Below are 24,093 nucleotides of genomic sequence, written 5' to 3'. Positions count from 1 at the left end.
GCTGATGTGGCTTCTGTTAGCCACTCATGTGAGTTTCACAATGACAAAACAAGTTCAAAGGTTGATTTTACCTCACAGAAAAAAACTGAGCAAGATCAAGATGTCCCCAAAGTTTTACATTTGACCCACGTAAATACAAATACATGTCTAGTTAGATGTTGGATTTATTTCCCAGGATGAGGGTTTCTGGAAAACATCTATTTTAGGTGAGCAACTCAGTGTGGTGATTTATTTTCAAAAAAACATACATATACATCAAGTTGCATTTTCATTCTGATCGTACATAAACTAATATATACTGTACATTCATAACATTACATGTAGTTACATTGGTACAAATAAGACTTTGCTGGAATGCTATGTATTTTCATGCTAAACATTCCCTAGAAGAATAAATATGATAAAGAAATCTGAAGTCACTGTTGGTTTGGCTTCAACACAAATAATCTACATGTAACAGTGATAGACCATCGTTCAGGTTATGTGATCTCAACATAAACAATTACATTGTGCATTATTTTTTTCTCATTTTGTTCTACATTTACCTTAAATATAAATAATGATCCATGTAGAATTTAGACTCATTTAAAGCTGTAATTAAAAGGAAAGAAAGAACATATTCAACATACACATTTCCACAAAAAAGGAGCAAGACTGTACAAAGAGCCACCAGACTGATGCTTCATAAAGAGTACCGGTATACATCTATAAAAAGGCAGACAAGAGCTTTGTTTGACAGTGTTAGCTTTCTTTTCAAAGCTAAAAACTGATACGTATATTTGACAACCACATTCAGGTAACTGAATTCTTCTTTTTGTTTTTTTCCGCACATACCCCTGCCTCTCGCCTGTAGTGAGCTGGGATAGGCTCCGGCAGACCCTGCGACCCTGCACAGGATTCAACCGGTAGAAGAAGGATGGATGGAAGGATGGATGATGGATGGATGGATGGATGGATGGAGGGATGGATGATGGATGGATGGATGGATGGATGGATGTGCAAATTCCTGCTGATGTAAAATGATGCATCAGCGTACATCTGGGCTCTACTGTATATACACCAGACACGTTGAGTTTCCACAGACCTTTACGAGTCGTCTTGGCTAGCAGGAGTGATGGGCTGTTTGCTTCCAGGCCGGATGGTGAAAGTCTTGCCATACTGCTGTTTAAAATTTGGTCCGTTGCTGTGAAAAAAAAACCCCATTATGAATGCTGTGAAGAAACACAGGGCTCATTGTCTGAAAAAGATAATGTGTCACAACGGAGAGCACTCTCACCTGGGGATTGTTTTCTCCTGCAAGCCCTCCTGATATTTTTTGTTGACTTTACTCTCCAACTCCCGCATGTCTAGAGTTGCCGCGGAGTTGGCGGCGGAGTGATTTTTGGCCTGTGGGCTGGCTCTTGGTACAACGGGGACCTTATTATCCTCGTCAGACAAAGTGTTGCCCCAGTCATCGGAAGTGGCCTCGGCCTCCTTTGCCGGGGACATTTTCTGGTCCATTTCCAGCATCTTCTTTTGCAGTATGCTCAGGAGTGTTGACTGACTGGAGGACAGAGCAGCTGGTGGCTGCGTAGGGGCCATCTTTGGTTTCGTCTGGACTTGTAGCTTGGGTTTGACTTCCATTTGAGGTGGTGGGACTTTTGGAGGTGGAGGTGGAGGTCTGTGGTTTGGAGGCGGAGTTGAAGCTGGAGGTAGAGGCTTGACAGGTGGTGTTGCACTCTTTTTGGCAGGTGGAGCAGGAGGACAAATATCTGGGGGGGGCTCTGCTAACTCATCGAGATCATCAAACTCCGGTGGTGGAGGAAGCAACGGCATATTGAACTCCTCTTTAAGATGTGCAGTCTGTACAGCTGTAGACTCTGAACGGTGTTGCTGTAAACTTTGTTTCTGCTCAGATGGGTCGCTCACAGTTGAGGAAGAAATGTCTGCGATCCTACCGAGAGCTGGACTGGAAGATGCTATCCGATCCTTCGCCAGTGCAGAACTGTTGAGATTTTCTGACGTCGGAGTTGTTTGTACACGTTCGACAGGCTGAACAGACTTTGTCCTCTCCTCTATACTTTCTTCCGTAGGTGTCAGAGAGGAAGAATAGCCAGATCTTGGAATGACAGTGAAGCAATTGGGACTTGAGTCACTCGGGTGAATGTTTGCACCGGGCTGCTCACTCTTTTTTACACTGCTTTCACGCGACAAAGAGTGAGTCGTTCTGTGTTTGTCCCTTTCCTTAGCAGCCATTAGGAGCGCTAGTGGAGAAGCTGCATGCCCCTCTCGCGTCCCGTTGATTTCATTAGCCTTCAGGTTGTGTAATTTACGATCCAATAATGGACTGAAACTGCGGCTTTGACTCGGAGGTCCTTTAAGTCTATCTTTGTTGGTCTCTGGTTTAACCTGAACACTCGTCACTCTCTGAGGCTGTGGAGAGGGTGGCGGTTTACTTGTCTCTGACCGTGGTGGAACTGTCTCTGTTTTAGCCTCTTTGTTAACCTCAGGTTGGGGTGATTGAGAGGGTTTGGGAATGTCTATGCTCTTCTTCAGCTCCTGTACATCTTTGGGAGGTGGTTTTGGTGGTGTAACCACTTCCTGGGCTTTTCCATTCCCCTTTACAGGAACAGGGCTAACGCGCCCATAATCCTCCAGGAGTAACACCTGCTTAGGCCTTGTGTCCTGATCTGCATATACACCCAGAAGTGTGGTCTTTGGAACATTATAAAGCTTTGCTGTGTTTTGAGGATTGAAGGTGGACACTGCGGGCTTGTGTACAGGGGGAGGTGGTGCAGGAGTCTGTGGCGGAGCGTCAAGGTTGGAGACAGAGGACAATCTAATCGGCTTTGGAGGAGGTGTCTTATGAGTCTTGGGTTGCTTTTCCGGAGGGGGCTGAGGTGGGGCAAATCTTGGATGCTCTGGAATTTGGGCTGCTGGTGGCCTAGAAATTGACAGGGATGACCCAGAGCTAGAAGAGCAAGTAGATGGAGGTTTCGGTGGAGCCATAGGTGGCGGTTTTAAATTGATTAAATCCACGTCCTCCTGGGGTGGTGTCACAAAGGCAGGCTTTGGTGCAGGCATGGAAGGAGGCTGAAGGGATGAGAGGTCACCCATGAAGTCTGGTGGAGGACAGATAAAAGCCCCCGGCGGGGGTGGAGGTGCCACTGAAGGAGGAGGAGGAACAAATATTTCCCCTTCCACGAGATCAGGCACCGATATCACCGACCCATTAGACACCCGATCTTCAGCAACTGTAGAGAACAGAAGAAAAAGACAACCGTTGAGAGCAGCTGTGGAGCAGGGAAATCTGCAAAGGTTCAGTAATGTTTTAAGGTAAAGGCACAGTGAGAGAAAGGTTAAGTGTATTGTTAAAACAAACAAAAAAAACATTCCAAGAATGGTTCTGATTGTTATGTCATGCTTTCGCCCTGTATCAATAAAGCTCTGCTCACCTGTGGGCGGAAAAAAACAGTACAGGCAGAACATCTTAAAAGGAAAAAAAGCTAAAGACTTAAGAATAACAAAAGCTACTAATGGTTTAAAGAGCTTAAAGCCTGAAAATCAAGTGAAATAAGAATCTTAAGCTTGTCTTTTTTCAGATTTCTCAGAGCTGAAAAGCATTGAATGAAAACACTCCTGTTGTGTAAATATTCGTTCCATCTGGAACAGCTGTTTGGACATTTTTAGGAGGATTATTGAGCAACTACCTGGACATTCATTTACCAGCCCTGCTGCAATTCTCCTTTACTCTGATTGCTGTGATCCATCAACTGAGTTTCACCAAATGCATCACAGATTACCTTGGTCATGTAGACTGTAGAGAGTAAATATTGCCATTCTTCCCCTGTAGGCTTGTTAAACCTTAAGCACATATTAGAGGTTAGGAGGATGCTTACCTAAACCGTTGGTCTTTGGACCGTTGTAGAAGGGAAGGAGAGGGACTTTGGGAGTTGGGACGGCAAACCCTTGAAAACTCAAGTCAGATGAGGACTGTGAAATAAAACAGCATCAGATTATTGAACTCACTGATAAAAGAAGGAAATCCATTACAAGAACAGCAGACAAAAGAGAAGAAAATGTTCATGTGAAAAACATAAAGACCAGCCTTCTTAATTTAGAGTCCGTACAAATCAGAGCACAAGCTAAAAACATAATTGAGTTTTTACCAGATCCTGGAATCACTGTCCTCTTCCATGATCCAATCTTAACTGAGCTTTAGTTGCTGGAGAGACAGCCTCACCGTTCACTCGAGAATGCCTCAGAGGATTTCATGGTTTACTCAGTGAGTGCAAAGTTCTCAGGTTTTGTGTGTGAAAATTAAAACATGGCACGTTACGGCCAAGTGTGTCCACTTTGGTCTTGGTTGTCCATGAATATTGTTCCAGATGTGTTGTCTGTTCAGTCTTTCTTTCATTCAACTGTCAAATCGTTACCATTTAATACACTAACTGACTCAGTCTTGTAATCTTACCTGTAAGACTTGAGATTTATGCAATTTCTTTGAGCATTGTACGTGTTAGGATGTCCCTGGAAAGTATGCCTTTATTTTGTTTCTACTTGAAATTAATCCTTCTCTGATAATGACGCACCCAAAATTGTTTGGACATTGCCTTACAACTCTACCCGTGTTTATGGACTGCTACATTTGTTTCTCTGAGATCATTGCTGATATCATTCCTCTTGAATATTGCGTTAACACACATCTCAATGTTTAATGTAAGGATAAGATAATTTTTCATTTTTAATTGAGTCGTAAAACCTTCAAACTGAAGGACGATATGCTTTCGCTTTTAAATGAGCTTATGTTCTGCCCTGCAGTTATTTTTTTTTCCTTTCTGTTTTTACTGACATGTCCTCTTTATTGAGGTGAACAAACCAGATGTCAGTTATTGCACCACTCTGTGTTCCTGAAAAACATCAGGCATTATTAGTGTCAACAAAAGAAAGGCTGATAAGTGGTGCATTCATGTGCTCTGACGTTTTAGTATTTTGAAGCACATCAGGTATGGCTGTTCACTAATGCCTCATTTGCATATAAAGTTAGATATTTAACATGGCACAGTGAGGAGCGGTCTGCATTCATCTCTACTAAAACACGTGACCTCATGTTTTTGGTTTGTCACTATAGGTGGGACACCACAATTTCACATTCCTCAGTTATGAGGAACATTTAGTGAATCAGAGAATCCTCCTATTATTTATCGTAATGTCGGTTGTTAGGTAGGCCTGGCTAGGAAAATGGCAGCCTGTCAGTCACCTGTGTGTCACCTGTGTGCATGATCAAACTGGAAGAAGGATGCTGCCAGACAGACTTCACTTCACAGAACCAAAACTCCCAAAAATAAACATAGACTTTGTTTACACAATAGAAATCCTTGTGCTTTAAGATCCTGCATGTCCTTAAAAGGCCGGCAAATAATTCCAGCAAAGCTTCACACATATTTATAGCTGTGGCTTTAGATGAAAGTCTCATGTGGTAAAGGAAATACCTTTAATACCAGGTTCACTAGTGTTATGATCACACATTTAAGTCATGTTAATGCTTGTTTTTTCTCTAGCAGTAAATACGTACAACAGTCTAATCCAGTCTAACAGCTATTATTCTTATATTATTAATTCAGCTAATAATACAAACTTTGAAAAAAACAAACCTGGACATTTGCTCACACCCTAAATGACACTTGCTTTGCTATTTACTCTATTCACGTAGCTTCACTTTGAGAGGACGGCATCTTCACCAGAGATGGTGTATGGTCTATTTGGATTTCATCTGCTTGCTCATGGTACTGTGACTCACTTTCCGCTGTTGCGGCAATAGGGGGAGCAGTGTCGTCGTTGTGTTGCTGGGTGTGTCGCCTCCACATGCCAACGGGACACTCCCAAACACTGAGGTAAGGTGTGTGAACCAGAACTTGGATGAGCTGTTCACTCACACCATGCTGAGATAAATGGAGGCCTGTCAGTCATACAGACTTCTAATGGAGAGCTAAGACCAGATAAATGCCTCTTAAGCCACTGAACAATTATCACTTGTGTGTCAGCAGAGGAGCGAGGTGTATGTATATACAGCAGGCTGGAACATCCACACGTGTGGTCTGCCATTTATAAACCCACTCACTAAAGAAGCCAATTTATAATAAAATACTCTTCATTCACTAACAAAAAGTGCTAATGAAGCTGCAGAAAGAGCCATCTGTCATGAAGTGCACTAGATGCTTATTTTGGCCAAAGATTGATTTGATCATCATTTTTTTTGTTTTTGTATTTAAATATATATTGTATTCTAGGGATGGGCGGTATGGACTAAAAAATGTATCACGATAATTTCTGGCATTTATCCCGATAACAATAAAAATGACGATAAAAAAATACCAATTCAACTCCACCTTTTTAACTATAAATCTATCTCGCTCTCAGATCCGCCTTGTTTGTTACACAAAAACGTCATCAACAGGAATTTTTCTTTCTTTCTTTCTTTCTTTCTTTCTTTCTTTCTTTCTTTCTTTCTTTCTTTCTTTCTTTCTTTCTTTCTTTCTTTCTTTCTTTCTTTCTTTCTGGCTCATTTCATTCTTTTTTTTCAGGCTCATTTCTTTCTTTTTTTCAGGCTCATTTCATTCTTTTTTTTCAGGCTCATTTCTTTCTTTTTTTCAGGCTCATTTCTTCCTTCCTTCCTTCCTTCCTTCCTTCCTTCCTTCCTTCCTTCCTTCCTTCCTTCCTTCCTTCCTTCCTTCCTTCCTTCCTTCCTTCCTTCCTTCCTTCCTTCCTTCCTTCCTTCCTTCCTTCCTTCCTTCCTTCCTTCCTTCCGCGTCGATTTAACACAGAACCATAAATCCAGCTTTACACAAAAACGTCATCAACGGGAATTTATCGTTTTTACCGCGAGATGACAAATTCTTACCGTGGGGAATTGTTTTGACGGTTTATCGTGAACTGTAAAATATCGCCCATTCCTATTGTATTCATTCAAGAAAATGTGTTTACAGGATGTTTTATGTTCCTTAGGTCTGAATGGATGGATATTGGGTTTGATTCCAAGAAAGTGTGACCGTTATCACTTCCACGTGAGACATAATCAGCAGCTCTGCTTGAAGACATTCACTGATTAGACCAAAAGCTTTAAACTCCCTGACTCTGAATTATTAGTTCACTCACATCTACCAGCACATTAATTTTAATGAAGTAATTCCTCAGCTGCAGGTAAACAGATGAGAGACATTTACATTTTATTTCCTATGTTTGTTTGTTTTGTTTTTTTAGAGAAAGAAACTGAAAATTCAGGTAAACCATGACCCCTCACTGAGATACTCACAGCGTGATGCTTGACCGTGGGCCTTGCCCGCACACTGGCAGTACCTGACTCTGGGATTGCAGATGACCCCAACTGGAGCTGGTGCTCCACATTGTCTGTGGGAGAAGAAAAAAAAATGAAGTATGAAATTATGGCCTTAAGATAACCTGAATAATTGGTCTGACAGATCAAACAGGTGCGAGTTTCAGTCATGATAACTGATCTGCAACTACGATGCCTCGCACACCTAAGTTTCTTATCAGCGGTTTCAAGTCAACTTTATTATCTGCTGGACAGTAAAATGCCGGCAGCTGTATTATAAGCTGTGTGGTTAACAATTGTAAACAACCAGTACTCTATTGAATTTACGAAGCTTCCCGATTGAGACAAAGTGAAGCTCAGTGCAACACCACTTGTAGCAAACAACACATCAGTATTGTTGTTTCCACTGAAATCAAAGCAGTAGTCCCAGACACAGGCTTTAAAGAACACTGAAATAAAGACCCAAGAACTAAATATACTGCCCAACTCACTATGTAGAGACACAAACAATGACAGTTATGAGAAGCTGCAAAGATTCTGATAAACTTGGGAGTAACTGATGTTATCAGAGGTCACGAGGTCTGATTAGAGAAAAACAAGTAGTAGGAAACCATGCATTCTGTTGCCGTTCATTCTAGTGTCCTTCTCCAATACACAACTGATGAAAGACTTTTGTCACTGAGATGCTTTCAGTTGCTTATGTTCTTTCAGTTTTCTGTTAGTGCTTTTCATTAGGGCAGCGAACAAAGAGTGACTGGAGCCATAACATACAGTACAAGCAAAGTGTCTTTTCTCATATTTCCTTCAGCCACCTGATATAATCATTATTATGCTGTTGTGGATTTTCTACAATATGGACCATAAATGTATGTATCCAAGTCCAGAAAAATGTGGGAAAGATTACGAATAGGCTGAGGATGAATAGGCTGAGGTGTTAAACCAGTCTAACCAAATGATTAGTTTCCCTATTGTGCCCCATCCTGATTTAAATAGACAAATGTTCTTTCTCATGTTGCAGGTGTACAGCAATTGCTCTTGTGCTTCCCGTTTTCACCATTGTGTTATTGGGAATTTGTACTCTTATCATAATCAGATCAAAGTTGTAATTTGGTTGTGACGTGTTATTGCCACGTTAGAATTATTACGTGTTAGGAATCATCATGAATGTCTCCTCAGACCTTTTCAGTCAGCAGCCATGGTTTCTTCTTAAAACTAAACCAATGCCCTCAAAGTAGGAAAAGACAATCGGAAGATAGCTGCTAACTGTTTCCTAATTTTGCAATACAATTAAGAAATATCATTAACAGGAAGAGCAGTGGTCAAATTCAAGTTGGATAAATTCTGAGAAAACTGTTTCTATGATCGATAGAAAGGTAAATCAAGACCACCACGTTATATATCTAAATAGACGCGGTGCATTTAAGAAACAACTAATGTGGACTTAGTTGTAATCAGCAGAGGCCTGTTTGGAAGAAAAGGGCTGCAGTTTCATGAAAGGAACAGCTGTGTAACTGTTAGGCGCAAGACTGGATGCAGGTTGTGCTACAGCAGGAAAGACAGCGTGCATTTTCTGATAAAAGAAATAAATATTTAGTTAAATACCAACCAATTGTGGAGACAAATGTCCCAAAAAGGTGACAATGGAAAGAGGATGGCTTTCATAATGATAACAACAAATTATATATTTATAATTGTTATAATACACCTTTTTTTTTTAAACTCACAGGGGCTACTTTAAGCTATGCAAACTGAAGGTAATGTCATGGTTATATTATATCTTCATCACAAAACGTGTGGATAATAGCAATGCATGCAAGAATTGCAGGGTGTAAGAATGAGTGAAAATCTGCAGAATGAAAACTGACACGTAACTAAGATCAGTTTCAGTTTTCATGAAATCAAGTTACTTTCATTTACATCTTATAAGATGGAGCTTGCATAAGTGGTAACAGTTATTTCAGTGACAAGTCAAGGTTGGTAACATTGATTATATTTTATTATTCAGTTTTATTCTTACTGTAAATCTATTTTATAATAATCATGTTGTACACATGCCTCGTATAAACTTTTGTTTCTTATTGTTACTTGCTGCTGTAGCAAAATAATTCCATCCACATGACTGATAAAGTATCTCTCGTCTAAAGACTTCAATATTGAAAAAAATAAGAGTCCATTTAGTGACCAGGAGTGGTGCCTAAACTTTTCTTAATGCCTCTTCCATTTTTTTTAATATGAAACTGAAATGAAAATATCAAGTGATTTTGCTTAAAAAAAGTGTTTAAAATTATCAATTTTTAAAAACAGGTAATTTCTCAACTTACTATTCACAATGATACATTTCAACGTTTGGAAACTTTAGTATGCAAATATGTGATCATATCTTTTTGTGTTGAGTTTTCTCTGTAGACTAAGAGGCAGAATAGTTCCAATCCATAATAGAGTTTATAAATAACTATTTAAAGTAAAAAGTGTGTGTCCTTTTGCAATAGATTTGACTTTAATTGTTTGAAGAGACAAATCATTTGTCATCAGTTATCTTTAGGGAGTCTACAGACACCCAAACGATATCAAAATAACATGGATCAGTTACAATCACTCATCAATAACACGTTTACACAGGCTCTAAGACCTTTAGGAAACATCATATAGGGCTCATATACCGACTTCTCTATCGGAATTCCCTGGATTTAGGCTTTGACATGGTTATGTCAACACAAAGTCCAAAGGTTGTGTTATTTTCAGGGAATCAACTATGCAAGTCTTCATTTTACTTCACAGACAACAGTTAGTTATTTACCTGACAGCTTTGAACTCACCCATGTCCTTGATTTTAATATTGGTGTCAAAAAGAGACTGGCTCTTTCGACCTAAAAAATGCAACGGTCCTTTCTTCATTGTTGCTGACTGCTGTCTGTGTTGACACGACTCCTGGCTTCGGGAAGGATCACTGACTCATGTTTGAACCGCAGGTACGTCCGAGGGAAACGCGCAGGTAGAGCCGCTGCAGACAGACAGGTGCGCCGCCAGGTATGCGTGTTCACCCGGCTCCAGTGATTTTGCTGAAAACCTTTCAAGACGCACAGAGAAAATGGAGCAAACCCCGCCCAGTGACTCTGTCAGTGCGCCTCCCTGTTTCCATACACTCCCAGGCCGCAGCAGGTGAGGCCTTGGCTCTCCCAGACCACATTCCTGCGCAGATCTCACCTGCGGAATGACGGAGCTGCGCTGCAGGCTGCGGTTACTCTCTCTGCTCAGCGCTGATCCTCGGCAAGTCACTCTGTCATTACTCTCATCATAAATATGCCTCTTTACACGAAGGAAAATAATATGTAAATGGATTTGGGTCTTCATGAGCCCGTGTTTTGAATATCAGTTGGAGAGAAGATTGTGGAAACCGAACTGCTTGTTTTATCTGCTCTTATCTTTATGAAAGTTAAATGAGACAGATCAAAACAAAACGACTCTAAAGTTATTTCAGACAGAGTAAAAAAAACTTCAGTCCCTGCTAAAGCATAGATTCATCCTCTTTAAGAAGGAACATTAAAACTATTTTTTTGTCTGTCTTCTGTCAACTGATTTAGCCCTACAGCTCTACATGATATGAAAAAATAGTAAAAATAAATAAGTAAATAAATAAATATATATATATATATATATATATATATATATATATATATATATATATATATATATATATATATATATATATATATATATATATATATATATAGGCACTTCATAATAATAAAAAACACAGACTCCTTCAGGTTATTTAGAATCACCAATCATGTGACATGCATTGTCTTCGACTGTGGGAGGATGCTGGAGTACCTGAAGAAGATGCAGACTCCACACCGAGTTGAGCCAGGAACCTTCTTCCTCTGATGCAACCAACCCTGTACTCCGTGTTGTCCAATTTAGAGAACACAATCAATAGAATAACATTATATAAGTGTAAATAGTTATATAAAACATATGGATAAAGTACAAACACAGGTCGAGAAAAAGCAAGTCAAAATTAGAAACATGAACTGTTCAAAGGAATCAAGTTTCTGACTTGTCTGGAGGTTATTTCAGGTTATATACAAACAGTAAGAAAGAATTTCATAATTTCCGCATTATGTTGAATATTCAAGCAGTCCAAAGATGAATCTGAATTATGTACTGAATACCATGCATTTAGATTATTTGAATTTCGAATATATTTATCATTCTTTAGTGCCAGCAAAACAAAGAGATTCAGTAAAAGAGTTCATGGTGTTTGCACTTTGGTACAAAATCTGCGATGAGTGTTGCAGTCAGCTACAATATTAATGATAAGATCTACTAGATGTAAATGGGAACAAGAAGGTCCAGAATTGGCCCTTAAAGGACACCATTCACAAATTGCACATAATCCAATACCATTGACATATGAAGACACTTCTGTCTATGGATAAAGTGTCTAAAAGTAAAATTGATGTAAAATGTCTAATGACAAATCACACATTTGGATATAGAACATAAGTATAAAGAACTTCTTATTAACAGTTTATTTACCAATATTCAAATGACACAATATGAAAGTTATTAAGGTATTCATGCTATGCAGAAAGCCAGACAGTCCTTTGACCCTTGTAAGCTAAAGTTACATTGTTTCCTGTCAAGTCAGTGCATTACGCCTGAACCTTGTTGCCCTTGAGACAAACCACACTGGTCCATCTGGTTTCTCTGCGTTTCATGGGAATTCATCATAAGGTATGAAATGATATGCTAAGAATGTGGCAGAAGTCTTTACTGGCTTTACAGTGCAACATATCCACCTCATACCTGCAATGAAAGAAATGTGGCCACTGACTTCTTTGTGTCATTTTATTCTTCCTTCACCAGTGTTGTTACTTAAATAATGCTCATTCAGTAAGGACATTTTTAGTTTTCTTATTTATTTGTTTATTTTTTTTGCATCACCAAAATAATAACCTGAGAAAGACACTTTTTACGTGTTTTGGTGTTTTGTGCAAACATCAAGGTGTGGATAAATAAGAAACTTTCCTTCCCTCCGTTCCTAAAAATAATCAAAACAATTAATCACAAACAGATCCTCATGTCAACAAATCTAGAGTCTATAATCAGCAGAGTGAAAGTTCTATTATGTCTCTGCAGATAGCAAAGTAAAAGGAAATGAAGACCCAAAAAAAACATCTTTTTGCATTCCATTTATTGAAGAACATCTTAGGTGAAATGGGAAATGAAACTAAAGATGGCATTTGAAACCACATTTATCGTGTAGAGGAAGGTGTGAAGCATTTTTCCCCTTAATTTTAATAAAGGAATTCAAGTGAAAACCAAGAGTTGTTCTCTGTAGAGATGATTAAGCTTCATTTTCAATCGCTGTTTTTAATTTGTGAAAACTGTTTCAGTCTGTCAGTGATGCTTGAGCTTGTTGTGTGCTAGTTCTATGTGAATAAATGCTCTATTGGGTTTTTACCGCTTCTGACAGATTTATGTGTATTTAATAAGAAATGCTGCATCAGATGTTTAGGAATTGATGCTATTTTAAACACAGTTCTCCCCTTTCTGCTGTTTTGATGTCAAACCTTTATTATTGTGATAACACTGATCTTTATGTACATTTTTCTGTTTACTTATCTTTTTTTTTGGTGACACCAAAAGGAGGTGGTAAAGATGCAAGTGTCTGCATCAACTGTTTTTAATAAGATTGATAAATGACATGAAGGACACTCAAAACAGGAACTCTTAATTTAGGCTGAGAAGAACAAAGTAAATGAACAAATAACTGAGGCTATGCTGACATCTGCTGATGGAAAAATATACCTGTTAACAATATGAGCCAGGTGCTAACACATCTACACAGGCCATTCAAAACAAATCAGTACTTTATTTCAGATTTCTTTCACTAATGCACATTTCTTAATACAATAAAGGAAAGTTCCTAACTTGTTTTAATATTTCCAACATAAAATGTCCTCATCAATTTAATTCAGTCTTCTGGGAGAACAATAACGTTTGTCTGTTTATCTTTATTGTATGATCTTCTGTTTGTCTATATATGTGGCCCTACAATGGTTTAGTGACCTATCCAGGTTGTACTCCTGCTTTTCACCTGTAGTGTTCCAGGATGGGCTCCAGCAGACCCCCGTGACTCTGCAGAAGATTAAGAGGGTACAGAAAATGTATGGATGGATGAACTTTTGTTTTTTTTACATAGTCAGATCCATCGGGAACAGAGTAACCTGTGACTTTTTCTTTCCTCATGGGGATCTTCCACACCAGGGACTATATCTACTCGGTCTGTGGGGTTGTTGCTGTGGGGATCGCCCTGGTTGGGGTCGCTGGGGAGTCCTTCACTGCAGCCTTGGCTGCGGTGTGGACGTCTGCTGGCCCTGATCTGGGCGGTTTTTCCCCCATGGTGACGCCCTCATTCATTGGTGGGGTGGCCCCTGGGGTGGATAGATCCCCAAAATATCGCTTCTTACCTCAGCATCAATCCAGATATTTATGATTATGTTTTGATATGTATGTTGGGGGGTGGTTATATGTGTTGCTGTGTGGGTATCAGTGTGAGGATGTGCGTGAAAATGACCTGATGTGTGTTTTAAACCATGAGTGTGTCCGTTTTTATATGCTTGTGTTGATTTTATTATGTAAAGCCCTTTACGCTAAATAAAGTTTGATTTGATTTGATTCCCTGTACTGAGCATACATGAAACCAAGAGCAACAGTGCAGAGATAAATCTCTCTTTTTACATGCAGAATCAAACATCTACCATGACCAACCTTGAGGTGGCATGAAACAGGACAGAGAACACCAGATTGCATACATCTTCTAAAAGGAGAAGAAGACAAAGCTATGACAGAAATAGGGATGTTCACATCCATGGAGGTTAAGGAGGGCATAGTGCAGAGAAGTCCTTAATGCATTATGAAAGATCCTCCAAAAGTCTTAGGCCTTTAGCAATTTGATTAATGGTTACCTGGACTGATCCTAGACCCCTTTAAATCACGTAGCGTACACATAGGTGCCCTTCTCAGAGGTTTTTGCATGATTCATGTGGACAGACTGGGACAAACAGACAGGTAGGCAGTCACAATCACCAAGATACATTGACCATGCACTTCTTCCTTATGTATTGTGGATTTCAGAATCACAGAAATAGACACAATTATTCAGAAATAACATTTGCAATGACCTAAGGTTAATGCAGTGGTAGAACTTTAATGGTCTGAAGACAACATGTATATTATTATTTAATACAAAGAAGACAAAAAACTATCTGAATATATGAAACAGGGGTGTTTTGTTTGATTTAGTGACCTCTTTGCCTTTCTTTTTAATTCATTTTACTGTTTATCTTGAATGTACATAATTCATGGTGGAGCTGGTAGATGGACAGAGAAAGTATGCATAAGAAGGCACACAGCACTCAGATGACTTGAGCCATTAAAAGGTCGAATACCAACCCACAACCATCAATCCCTCTATGGAAGGATGCAAAAACAGCTTATTTACATAACACCAGTGGCATCAGGAGCGTTATGCTTATTAACCTGAAACCAGGAAAAGTGACAACATGCCCACATGTCGCTGCAGGTTTCAGGGCGGGGTTATCATCAGGATATGTTGATCCCTATTACTGAAAACATCACCAACCGTCTACTGTGTTACTGAGCAACATCAAAAAGAACACAGGCTATTGTTGTTACCAATGGAAACTCCCTCTGTTTGTCCGTGGAGTTGCAATAGCAAATAATACCTGCTTTTTTCTCCTCTCAACAAATACGTTATCTTAAAGGTATCTTTAAGTTAAACTTTAAAAACAACTTTAAAAAAAATAAATACACTTGTTGTTTCCCCATATTTTTTACACCATTATAACAATTATGTCTGGGGGGAAAAACATAAATATAAAAAATAACAATAACTGTTGTCAGTTTTGTGTGGAATTAGGAGGGATAAATATTTCTGATATTTCATGTTTACGTCACTGGCTGCTGTACCTGCGCCGCGCACGCGCCTCGCTCGTGCTCGCCTGCTGAAAGGTGTGTCGCCGGGATGACGTCACGCCCCTACCTGAGTTTCGGTGAAGGGGAAAAAAAACATCGGATTCTTTACGGTTTTTTCTCGAGATAACCAATTGTGTCGCTGCTGCTGTCTTCGTTTTTAATCAGCCTGTCTGGCCGAGGCAACCGCGGGTCAACGTTGATAGCGGTGAACCCTCGCAGAGGTCGGGTTTTCACGGGAAACGCAGGGTTTCGTTCACAGCTGGTGGCGTCTCCAACTTCCTGCTTCAGCACAGGTATGTTTGGCGTCCTTTCTCACCCACTATTACCGCTTTGTTTATTATACTTCTGCTTTATTATTATTATTCATATTAGATATGAAAACCAATATTCTTCTGTATTAAATCGCTCAATGCGAGGAAACGCCGAGGGCCACTCCGTCTGTGCGTCAAGGCCGATTTATGGTTCCGCGTTACACCAACGCAAAGCCTACGGCGTAGAGTACGCGGCGTACAGTGCGCGTCGCCGCGTACCCTACGTAGGCTATGCCGTAATCTACGGCGTGGCTCTGCGTCGATTTAACGCAGAACCATAATTCAGGCTTCAGAGTGAAGCCACGCAGCTTTAAAATGTTTGGAAAATCCGGATTTACAGGATTTCAGTAAACAGACCTGCAATTTTCGGTCGTTTTGGGAAGTTACACCTGCTCTCCACCCACAGTGTGTGAGTATTTATAAATACGGGTTAAATGATTAGTGAATGGGGGTAGGACTAAATAAGTTTACACTTCTTCCTACTCCTTTTTGCACATGCAAATTAAGATATCAAGTGTTAAAGTATGAAATTCTTTGTTTTGTTGTTTTGTTTTCTTAGCTTCTCTTGAATTGTTGTTTTTTACATGTACATCTCATTTTTTAACCTTTTTTAGATCCCAGAAAGCTAATTGCACTTTAAAACACACATATTTTAAACGTTGAAAGTCTGTTATGTGCAATTGTGTGTTTGTTTGTATGTCCTTAAGCTGCTGTCATCCCTTTTAAATTGCCCCTAGGGGATAAATAAAGTGATTTGAATTGAATTGAAAATAAATCAAATCAAAACCCCAGTTGACTGTGAGTGGTTTGTTTTTGCAGCCGGCCGGGATGTCGGTGACCCCTCGCCGCGTCCGCCTCAAGCCGTGGCTGGTGGCCCAGGTGGACGGCGGCCGGTACCCGGGCCTGCAGTGGCTGGACCGGGACGCCATGCGCTTCAAGATCCCCTGGAAACATGCCACCCGACACACGCCCCAGCACGAGGACGAGGACACCATATTTAAGGTCAAGGCTTTCCCCTGTTCAGTGGTCCCTTTTTCTGCTTTGGAAAGTGACTTCTGGCATTGTGAAATATAGGTTATAAAGCCATGAGATCAATGGTATATAGTAAGTCAAGGCAAGTTTATTTGTACAGCACAATTCAACACAAGGTAATTCAAAGTGCTTTACATCAACATTAAAAGCAGCAAGACACAATTAAACAGTAAATGACAATATAAATAAAGCGATAAGAAAAGAGGTAAAATAATAAAAAGCACAAATTATTAAAAAGTAAGGGCAGTAGAGTACAGTAGGTAATTATTTATTTTAAGAGTATGCTTCAGTAAACAGTAATGTTTACTGAAGCATACTCTTTAAAGGATCTACAGTTGGAGCAGACCTCAGGTCTACAGGAAGTTTGTTCCACCGGTGAGGAGCAGAATAACTGAACTGCCTCACCTTGCTTGGTTCTGGTTCTTGGGAACCACAACAAACCAGATCCAGATGAACCTCAGGGGTCTGGGAGCTTCATAGGAACTAACAGATCAACCATGTATTTTGGTCCAAGACCATTCAGTGTTTTGTAGACCAGCAGTAAGATTTTAAACTCTATCCTTTGACTCACTGGAAGCCAGTGTAGTGATTTCATGACCGGTGTAATGTGGTCCAGTTTCCTTATGTTTGTAAGGACTCTGGCGGCATAAGCACTGGCTCTGCATTTGTATTCTATTTTATGTATAGCTATGTATCTGTCTATCCATAATGTAACTGATCCCTCTGTTTTGTTTCACTTTTTCTTCAGGCGTGGGCCGTGGAGACTGGGAAGTTCCAAGAGGGAGTCGATGAACCTGATCCTGCAAAGTGGAAAGCCCAGCTCCGATGCGCCCTCAACAAAAGCAGAGAGTTTAAACTAATTTACGACGGCACCAAAGAGGTCCCCATGAACCCTTTGAAAATATACGATGTCTGTGACATCCCGCAACCTTCCAGTAACCAAGGTAGGTAAGAAATATTTTCGTATGCATGGCGAGTTCAAGAATTTTAATATTTACCGCCTTTTTAAATGTTGTTTCTCAACCCTCAGGTACGTCGGAGGCTGGTTCGTGGACACCATACGATGATGATGGTGGTGACGAAGATCCCAACACACCAGAATCTCTTCCTCCATACCCATCAAATGGTAAAAGGCTTTTCCTGGAAAAAAATGTTTTGGCTATATTACAAGCAAAGAGAAAATGCGCAGTTTGACTCCCAGCCATCAATGAATTTACTCCTCTCGCTTTCCTGATTTAGGTACCAGTCCATCTCCACTTATAATGTGGTCTCCGATGGGTTCAGATTCATCCATGCAGCCTCCAAGTTGTCCCCCTTCAAATGAGGTCTGGCCCAAAGAGGAGCCTGTGGATGTGGAGATGCAGCCCACACCCATGAGTGACATGCCCCCTGCTCCTCTTCCCACACTGCAGCCCCCTCCTCTATCTGAAGGCTTGTTTGCCTCCCCAGAAATGTGGATCAGTTCCCTCCCCAGTAAGTGTGCACAGTCTTTAAAAAAAAAATCCAGTAACCAGCTGTTCTGTTTCGTCCCCTCCTTTTTTTTTTTTTTACACACATGAAAAGTGACCAACCCAAAGTTGTGAGGAACCTGTAGGGTTGATCTGGGTCCGTGTGTCTGCCTGACTGTCATGTATATTTAAAACCACAAGCCTCTCTTTGTGAAGCTTTGAAGAGGTGAAGCATGGAAAAGTTGAGGAGCCGTCAAACTGTATTGCTCAATTGATCACTTCCCATGTGCTGATGGAGGACTTCACCTTTGAGTGCATTTTTAGATCATTCTTATATCTTAGAGAAGTCAGGACTGTTTGTTTTCAAAGTGCAACATGCTTTCTCAGTACCATGACTGACTTTTGATTTAAAGGCAGCTCCCACCAACAACTGTAACAATTACTATAAAAGAAAACAAAAATGGCTGCAGTTGATGGCAGCTGGTAATGTCACAGTGATTTCATGAATTAATCAAAAATATATACACATCACATTGCAGTAAAGGTTTTTGTGACACACTCTGTGGCAGCCATTAGCTCTTCTGTCCTCTTTCATTGCCATGATATCATCAAACTAATATTGACTCATACAAAACGGCTTTATCATTTATTCTACATTATATTGTGACTTCACATGCAGGTCTAGTACACTGCAGCTAAAGGTTTTGGAGTGTCGCTTTTCAACTGAAGCGTTTGTTCCCTTCAGAGGTTCAGGGATGCTAACGTGTGTCTCCCTCTGTCCTTGACCCAGTGACAGACCTGGAGGTGCAGTTCCTGTACAGGGGGAAGGAGATGTGTCCCACTATGAATGTGAGCAACCCACAGGGCTGCAGGCTGTTTTACGGGGACCTCGGTCCCATGGTCAATCAGGAGGAGCTGTTTGGGCCAGTGAACCTGGAGCAGCTACGCTTCCCAACCACAGAGCACATTACCAATGACAAGCAGAGGCTCTTCACCAGCCGCCTTCTGGATGTGATGGACAGAGGTTTAATCTTGGAGGTCAGTGGCCATGACATCTACGCGGTCCGTCTCTGCCAGTGTAAGGTTTACTGGTCAGGCCCCTGCGCCCCAAACCCAGCTGCACCAAATCTTATAGAGCGGCAGAGGAAGGTCAAACTCTTCTGTCTGGAGTCTTTCCTTAGTGGTAAGTATGAGCTTTGCTGTTATGCTATTTTTAAATTGAGTTAAACTTTCTGAAACAAAAACTATCACAGATATATGTATATACGTGTGTGTGTGTGTGTGTGTGTGTGTGTGTGTGTGTGTGTGTGTGTGTGTGTGTGTGTGTGTGTGTGTGTGTGTGTGTGTGTGTGTGTGTGTGTGTGTGTGTGTGTGTGTGTGTGTGTGTGTGTGTGTGTGTGTGTGTGTGTGTGTGTGTGTGTGTGTGTGTGTATATAATGTATGAATCCAGGACCCATGTTACATCCAGTGATCCTTTTAGCAAATGCTGGATTCTTCATTAGTCTGTGTTCTAAATCTCAATCAGTTTTCATGTAATCTTGCAATCTAGCAATGATCATAATTTTCAGCTTTAGTCATTAGCCAATAACTAAATTTATTGTTAGTCATGATCTGGTGATAATTTTTTGTTGAAAGCAAATGATGATGAAAAGAAAAAGGAGAAACATTGATAATTTCCTTCTTCTGCTGCACAGGTGTGATCGCTCACCAGCGTGGCCAGACACCAATCCCTCCTCAGTTTGAAATCAGCCTTTGTTTCGGAGAGGAGTGGCCTGACGGAAGACCAAGAGAGAGAAAACTCATCCTGGTCCAGGTGAGAAGCATCTTTTTTTTGTTTTTATTCCAGAAAATGAGCATTGGTTACAGGTATTCAACATACATCATTTTTCATATCCCCCCACCCATCCTCAGCACTCTGCCAGTGCAAAGAGATAAATTAAATAATGAGAATAAACTCAAAAAGCACAAATGTTACACTGAAAAGGTTTCAAGAATGAAAATATGCAGGATTAAAATAAATGAATAAATACATAAAATTAATTGATTTAAATAAAATAAATAAATAAGAGAAAAAGTGGATATTCAAGACAGTACAAGTAGGCTATTTTACCGTACACAGGTTTTCTGAGGTCCTCCAAGCACAACAGGATTTATTCCTGCCTAATTTTCAGTTTTTAGGGAGGACTTTAAGTTTCCCAAAATAAGACAGTAGAGGGGCCCAGGTGAGAAGCATCTTGAGTAAATTGTGGTTACGAGCATTTGCATCTAGATGTTTATCAAATCGTGAGAGAGAGAGAGAGAGGTGTGTCTCTCGAGTTTACACATGGATCACGAGGCTGGGGTCAGTCTGCAGTCAGTGTGTCATAATGATTGATATTAATTCACCGGCATATTTTGCTTGGGCCAGCCTCAGGCAGAGCTCAGTTGCATGCCTGTTCCTGTCATCAGAAAAGGGAAATGAGGGACTCGACCTCTTCTGTTCTTAGACTTTTTAATCGTTAAACTTTGAAATTTGGATAATTAAATGTAAAGTATTGTACCTTTTTTAATTAGAAATATAATAGTGGTGAATTTAATCTGGATGTTGCTGACTGATGGATTAAGTGTTGACTGTTTGCAGCCAGTCACTGCTTAAGCTTTTGTTGTTAATTTAGAGGGTTTTGGCATGGCCTCTCTCCCGGAGACTGTGACAGATGTTGTGATGCCACAACACTTAGACAAAGCGACCCAGCTTGTGATATGTTGCAGAGCAAAATACTTAAAACCCAGGTTTTACGACGCAGTACTTGGATGTAAGGGCAGTTGCACAGGCGGTCCGGAGCACACGTGATGTTTTGGTTCTTCGTGGGGCTGCACCATACATTAATGTGTTTTTAGGGTCTACCAATTGGATGCAAGCTTAAACCAGAAAAGGTTGAGACGTTATGGAAATGCAAAAAAAAAAAAACTGCAGGCGGGCTGGTCCAGTACTTGTACTCTCTTCTTCCTCTTGCCATGACTTTACTATGTGTGCAGCAGGGGCGTTGCTAGACATGGACCTATATAGGGGCACAGCTACCCCCCCCCAAATATTCTATGGGCGCAAACACAAACAAAATAAAGTCAAATCTTAGACTTAATGCACATTTGATATCCTCTTAGGTTGGTAGATATGTATATGTTATTGTTACTGGAGAATCTGAGTGACCGGAAAATGGTACCGTTGAATGAGGTATAGATAAGGAAATGATAACACTTCTGTTAGGGTTCTGAAAAATATTCTCTCTATGTAAATCATTGTTTATTAAAGGGGACCTATTATGAAAAACAAATTTTTTCTTGCTTTAACATATATAAAGTGGTCTCCCCTCAGCCTGCCAACTCAGAGGAGGAGGAAAGCAACCAAATTCTGCAGTGTCTGTACAGCCGTCATTCGCGTCAGGCAGCCAATCAGCACAGTGCCTCATTATCATAGCCGCCCACCCACTCAGAATCCAGCACAGAGAAGGAGGTTAGAGACGGAGAAGATAAAGACATGGCTTAGTGACTGAATTTCTAATTTATTTAGCAAAAACAATCAAAAGTTTGTTTTTAAGACATTCAAGGCCTGTTTAAAATAGGTATTAGATGCCACAATAAGTCCCCGTTAAGTCGGCTTCTAGATCTCTGGGATCATGTTGCTATTACAACCCATGTCCTGAACCATGCGTCAGGTGGTAGGAGACGGGTAGAAACGCAGGGTTTCTTTATGGTAAACCTACCAGCGAGGAGGATCACTTCAGAGTCGGTTACCATAGTAACAGACTCGTAAAACTAACCTCGCTTTCTGTAATGGACAACCCAGAATTTCCCCCAACTCGGAGTTACATAACCTGCTTTCTGAAACAGACCTCAGCTCACTTAGAGCCAGAGTCAACATTGGACATAAACTCCCAACGTCATTTCCTGGTTTCACCAAGACAAAAAGAGCATCTTCAATAACTCTGAGCTGCTACTTTCCTACTTACCTCAGTAAGTGTGCCTTGCTAGTGGGTCGCACACAGCTATCGCTCAAAAACGTCATTCATTCTCTTCTTCGCCTTGCTTTCCCTCTCGTGGTTTGTACTGCACACGTGCACAGGCTGGTCTTCTCTTCTGTGCTGTGTCCATGCGGCTTGTATGTGTCTGCTACATCCATGCTACACAGCCCAATGCGCAAACTTCACAGAATAGCAGACCGCTTTGAGCTCACTGGAGCTAGTATTTTATGTCAATCTGCTTTATTTTACTTTACAGATCAAGCTAAGATAACTGTCTTATGTCCCTATTACAGTTAGGCCTGTATCACCGCATCCCTCACTGCTGGATGGTTTACTACTGTGTGCGATCATACCAGTCATGACGCCTATGGTGTGCAGAACGTGGTTTTCATTGTCTTGTTAAAAAAAATGCATGAATGTCCGCAGAAAAAAATGGATGTAACGTGTTGTTCTAAAGTTTCAACATGCTTTTCTGCATCAAAGCTGCCGTCACAGAAGAGTGTGTGATTGTGCTACATTTGCTTTGTATTCATATCTTAACTCTTTATCTTGCAGGTGATTCCTGTTGTTGCCCGAATGATAACTGAGATGTTTTCTGGAGATAATACCCGATCGTTTGACAGCGGTAGCGTTCGTCTACAGATTTCGGTCCCGGATGTCAAAGACAACATAGTGACGCACCTAAAGCAGCTGTACTGCCTGCTGCAGACCCACCAGGGCCAGGATGGCTGGGCTTTGGTTCCTGGCACTGGGCTGAACATCACCCAGGCTCTGCAGGCTCAGTGAAGCAGTCCACACTGCAAACTCCTCCGCCTCTGTATGCTGGAGACTGCTTCTGACACTTACTTGCTATTAGGAAAGAAGTACTTGCATGTATCTAGAAGTGTGTGTATAATGTACTGTAGCAATAGTATGCTTTTGATTATCTCTCTTGTTAAGCTGTGCTAAGAAAATGCTTTTTATATATAAAGATTGAGGTTTGGATCACTGCATGGTGTGTGCAGAAACAAAAGAAAAAAAGTGGATGTGGTAGCTGCATGTTCCAAAGTCCTGCTTGCTGCAGAGGAACATTTGTTGAGTTAATGAGTTACAGATATTACCCCAGGTCTTATTTATCCACAGCAGGTCGGTGATTTCCTGACTCTCCTAGAAGCTGTCAGCCTGGAAATGAGCAATAATGCCTGTCATCTTTTGACTTTTATTGACTTGAGGGACTATATCTAACATCGAATTTCTGTGTTTAAGAAAAAAAAATAAAATACAGATAAATGTGAAATAAAGCACAGAAGGATTATTCTACAGTCCACACAACAATCACAGGTATACAGATAATACAGTACAGTGGTCTACGCCGAGGTTCCTTATAACTGGGTGTATAGTTGTTTTGTTTTTTTTGCAGTTATGAGTTTAATATGCAGATAGTCTTTTAGTCATTTTATTTTTTGATTCTCAATGTAGGATATTTTCATAGTTATACATTTCCTTTTAAGCTACATATTGTATCCACACAGTCTTTTTAACTGAACACTCGGCGACATGGGTCTCTTTTTAAACAAATTTAAATGCACTTTAAGTGCTGAAATAGGTTTTATACCTCTTTGAGTGTACATACCCTGTGATTACATGTTTATTTTATCAATAAAAAAATATTAAACATTTTTCTTTATTATTCAGTCGGAAATATTTGAGCTGGAGTCCTTACTAGATGTCCAAAGAACCTCAGGGCATCACCTCTTGATGTGGAGGAGCTTACCATACTCCAAGTCCCTCTTGAATGGGGAACTTTTTATACCATTTCTAAATCCAGACACTATAGAAAACTAATTTCAGTCGCTTGCATCTGCAAGGTCATTCTTTTGATCAGTATCCACAGTTCTTGATAACTGGAGAAACTCCTCCACCTGAAGCAGCAAGTCATCCCAAACCTGAAGAGGGTATTCCACCCTTTTCTACCTGAGAACCATAGACTCAGATTTATTTTTTACAAG

The 24,093-nt window shown here is 40.4% G+C and overlaps 2 protein-coding genes across 4 annotated transcripts; one reads left to right on the top strand and one right to left on the bottom strand.

The window, feature by feature from the left end:
• Positions 1-215: 215 nt before the first annotated feature.
• On the bottom strand, positions 216-10,397 carry LOC133448504 (uncharacterized). 3 transcript variants are annotated; one of them, XM_061727095.1, is made up of 6 exons: positions 10,129-10,397; positions 7,292-7,386; positions 3,879-3,972; positions 1,277-3,233; positions 1,085-1,183; positions 216-1,009 (listed from the first exon to the last, which is right to left on the bottom strand). In XM_061727095.1, the coding sequence occupies exons 1-5, from the start codon at positions 10,205-10,207 to the stop codon at positions 1,087-1,089; spliced, it is 2,322 nt and encodes a 773-aa protein (XP_061583079.1). In that variant the 5' UTR covers positions 10,208-10,397; the 3' UTR covers positions 216-1,009; positions 1,085-1,086. The 3 variants fall into 3 exon arrangements, with proteins under 3 accessions (XP_061583079.1, XP_061583078.1, XP_061583077.1); XM_061727094.1 differs by having other exon boundaries at positions 216-1,006; XM_061727093.1 differs by having other exon boundaries at positions 216-1,183; positions 10,129-10,396.
• Positions 10,398-15,350: 4,953 nt separating this feature from the next.
• On the top strand, positions 15,351-23,763 carry irf6 (interferon regulatory factor 6). Its single transcript, XM_061727092.1, has 8 exons — positions 15,351-15,609; positions 16,447-16,629; positions 17,408-17,603; positions 17,690-17,785; positions 17,899-18,132; positions 18,898-19,290; positions 19,802-19,920; positions 22,661-23,763. Exons 2-8 carry the CDS (start codon positions 16,456-16,458, stop codon positions 22,889-22,891), a joined length of 1,443 nt encoding a protein of 480 aa, XP_061583076.1. The 5' UTR covers positions 15,351-15,609; positions 16,447-16,455; the 3' UTR covers positions 22,892-23,763.
• The last annotated feature ends 330 nt before the right edge of the window (positions 23,764-24,093 follow it).

This window comes from Cololabis saira, chromosome 8 (genome assembly GCF_033807715.1).
Source record: "Cololabis saira isolate AMF1-May2022 chromosome 8, fColSai1.1, whole genome shotgun sequence".
In the NCBI taxonomy this organism is placed as follows: Eukaryota; Metazoa; Chordata; class Actinopteri; order Beloniformes; family Belonidae; genus Cololabis; species Cololabis saira.
This window is presented reverse-complemented; position numbering and strand designations above follow the sequence as displayed.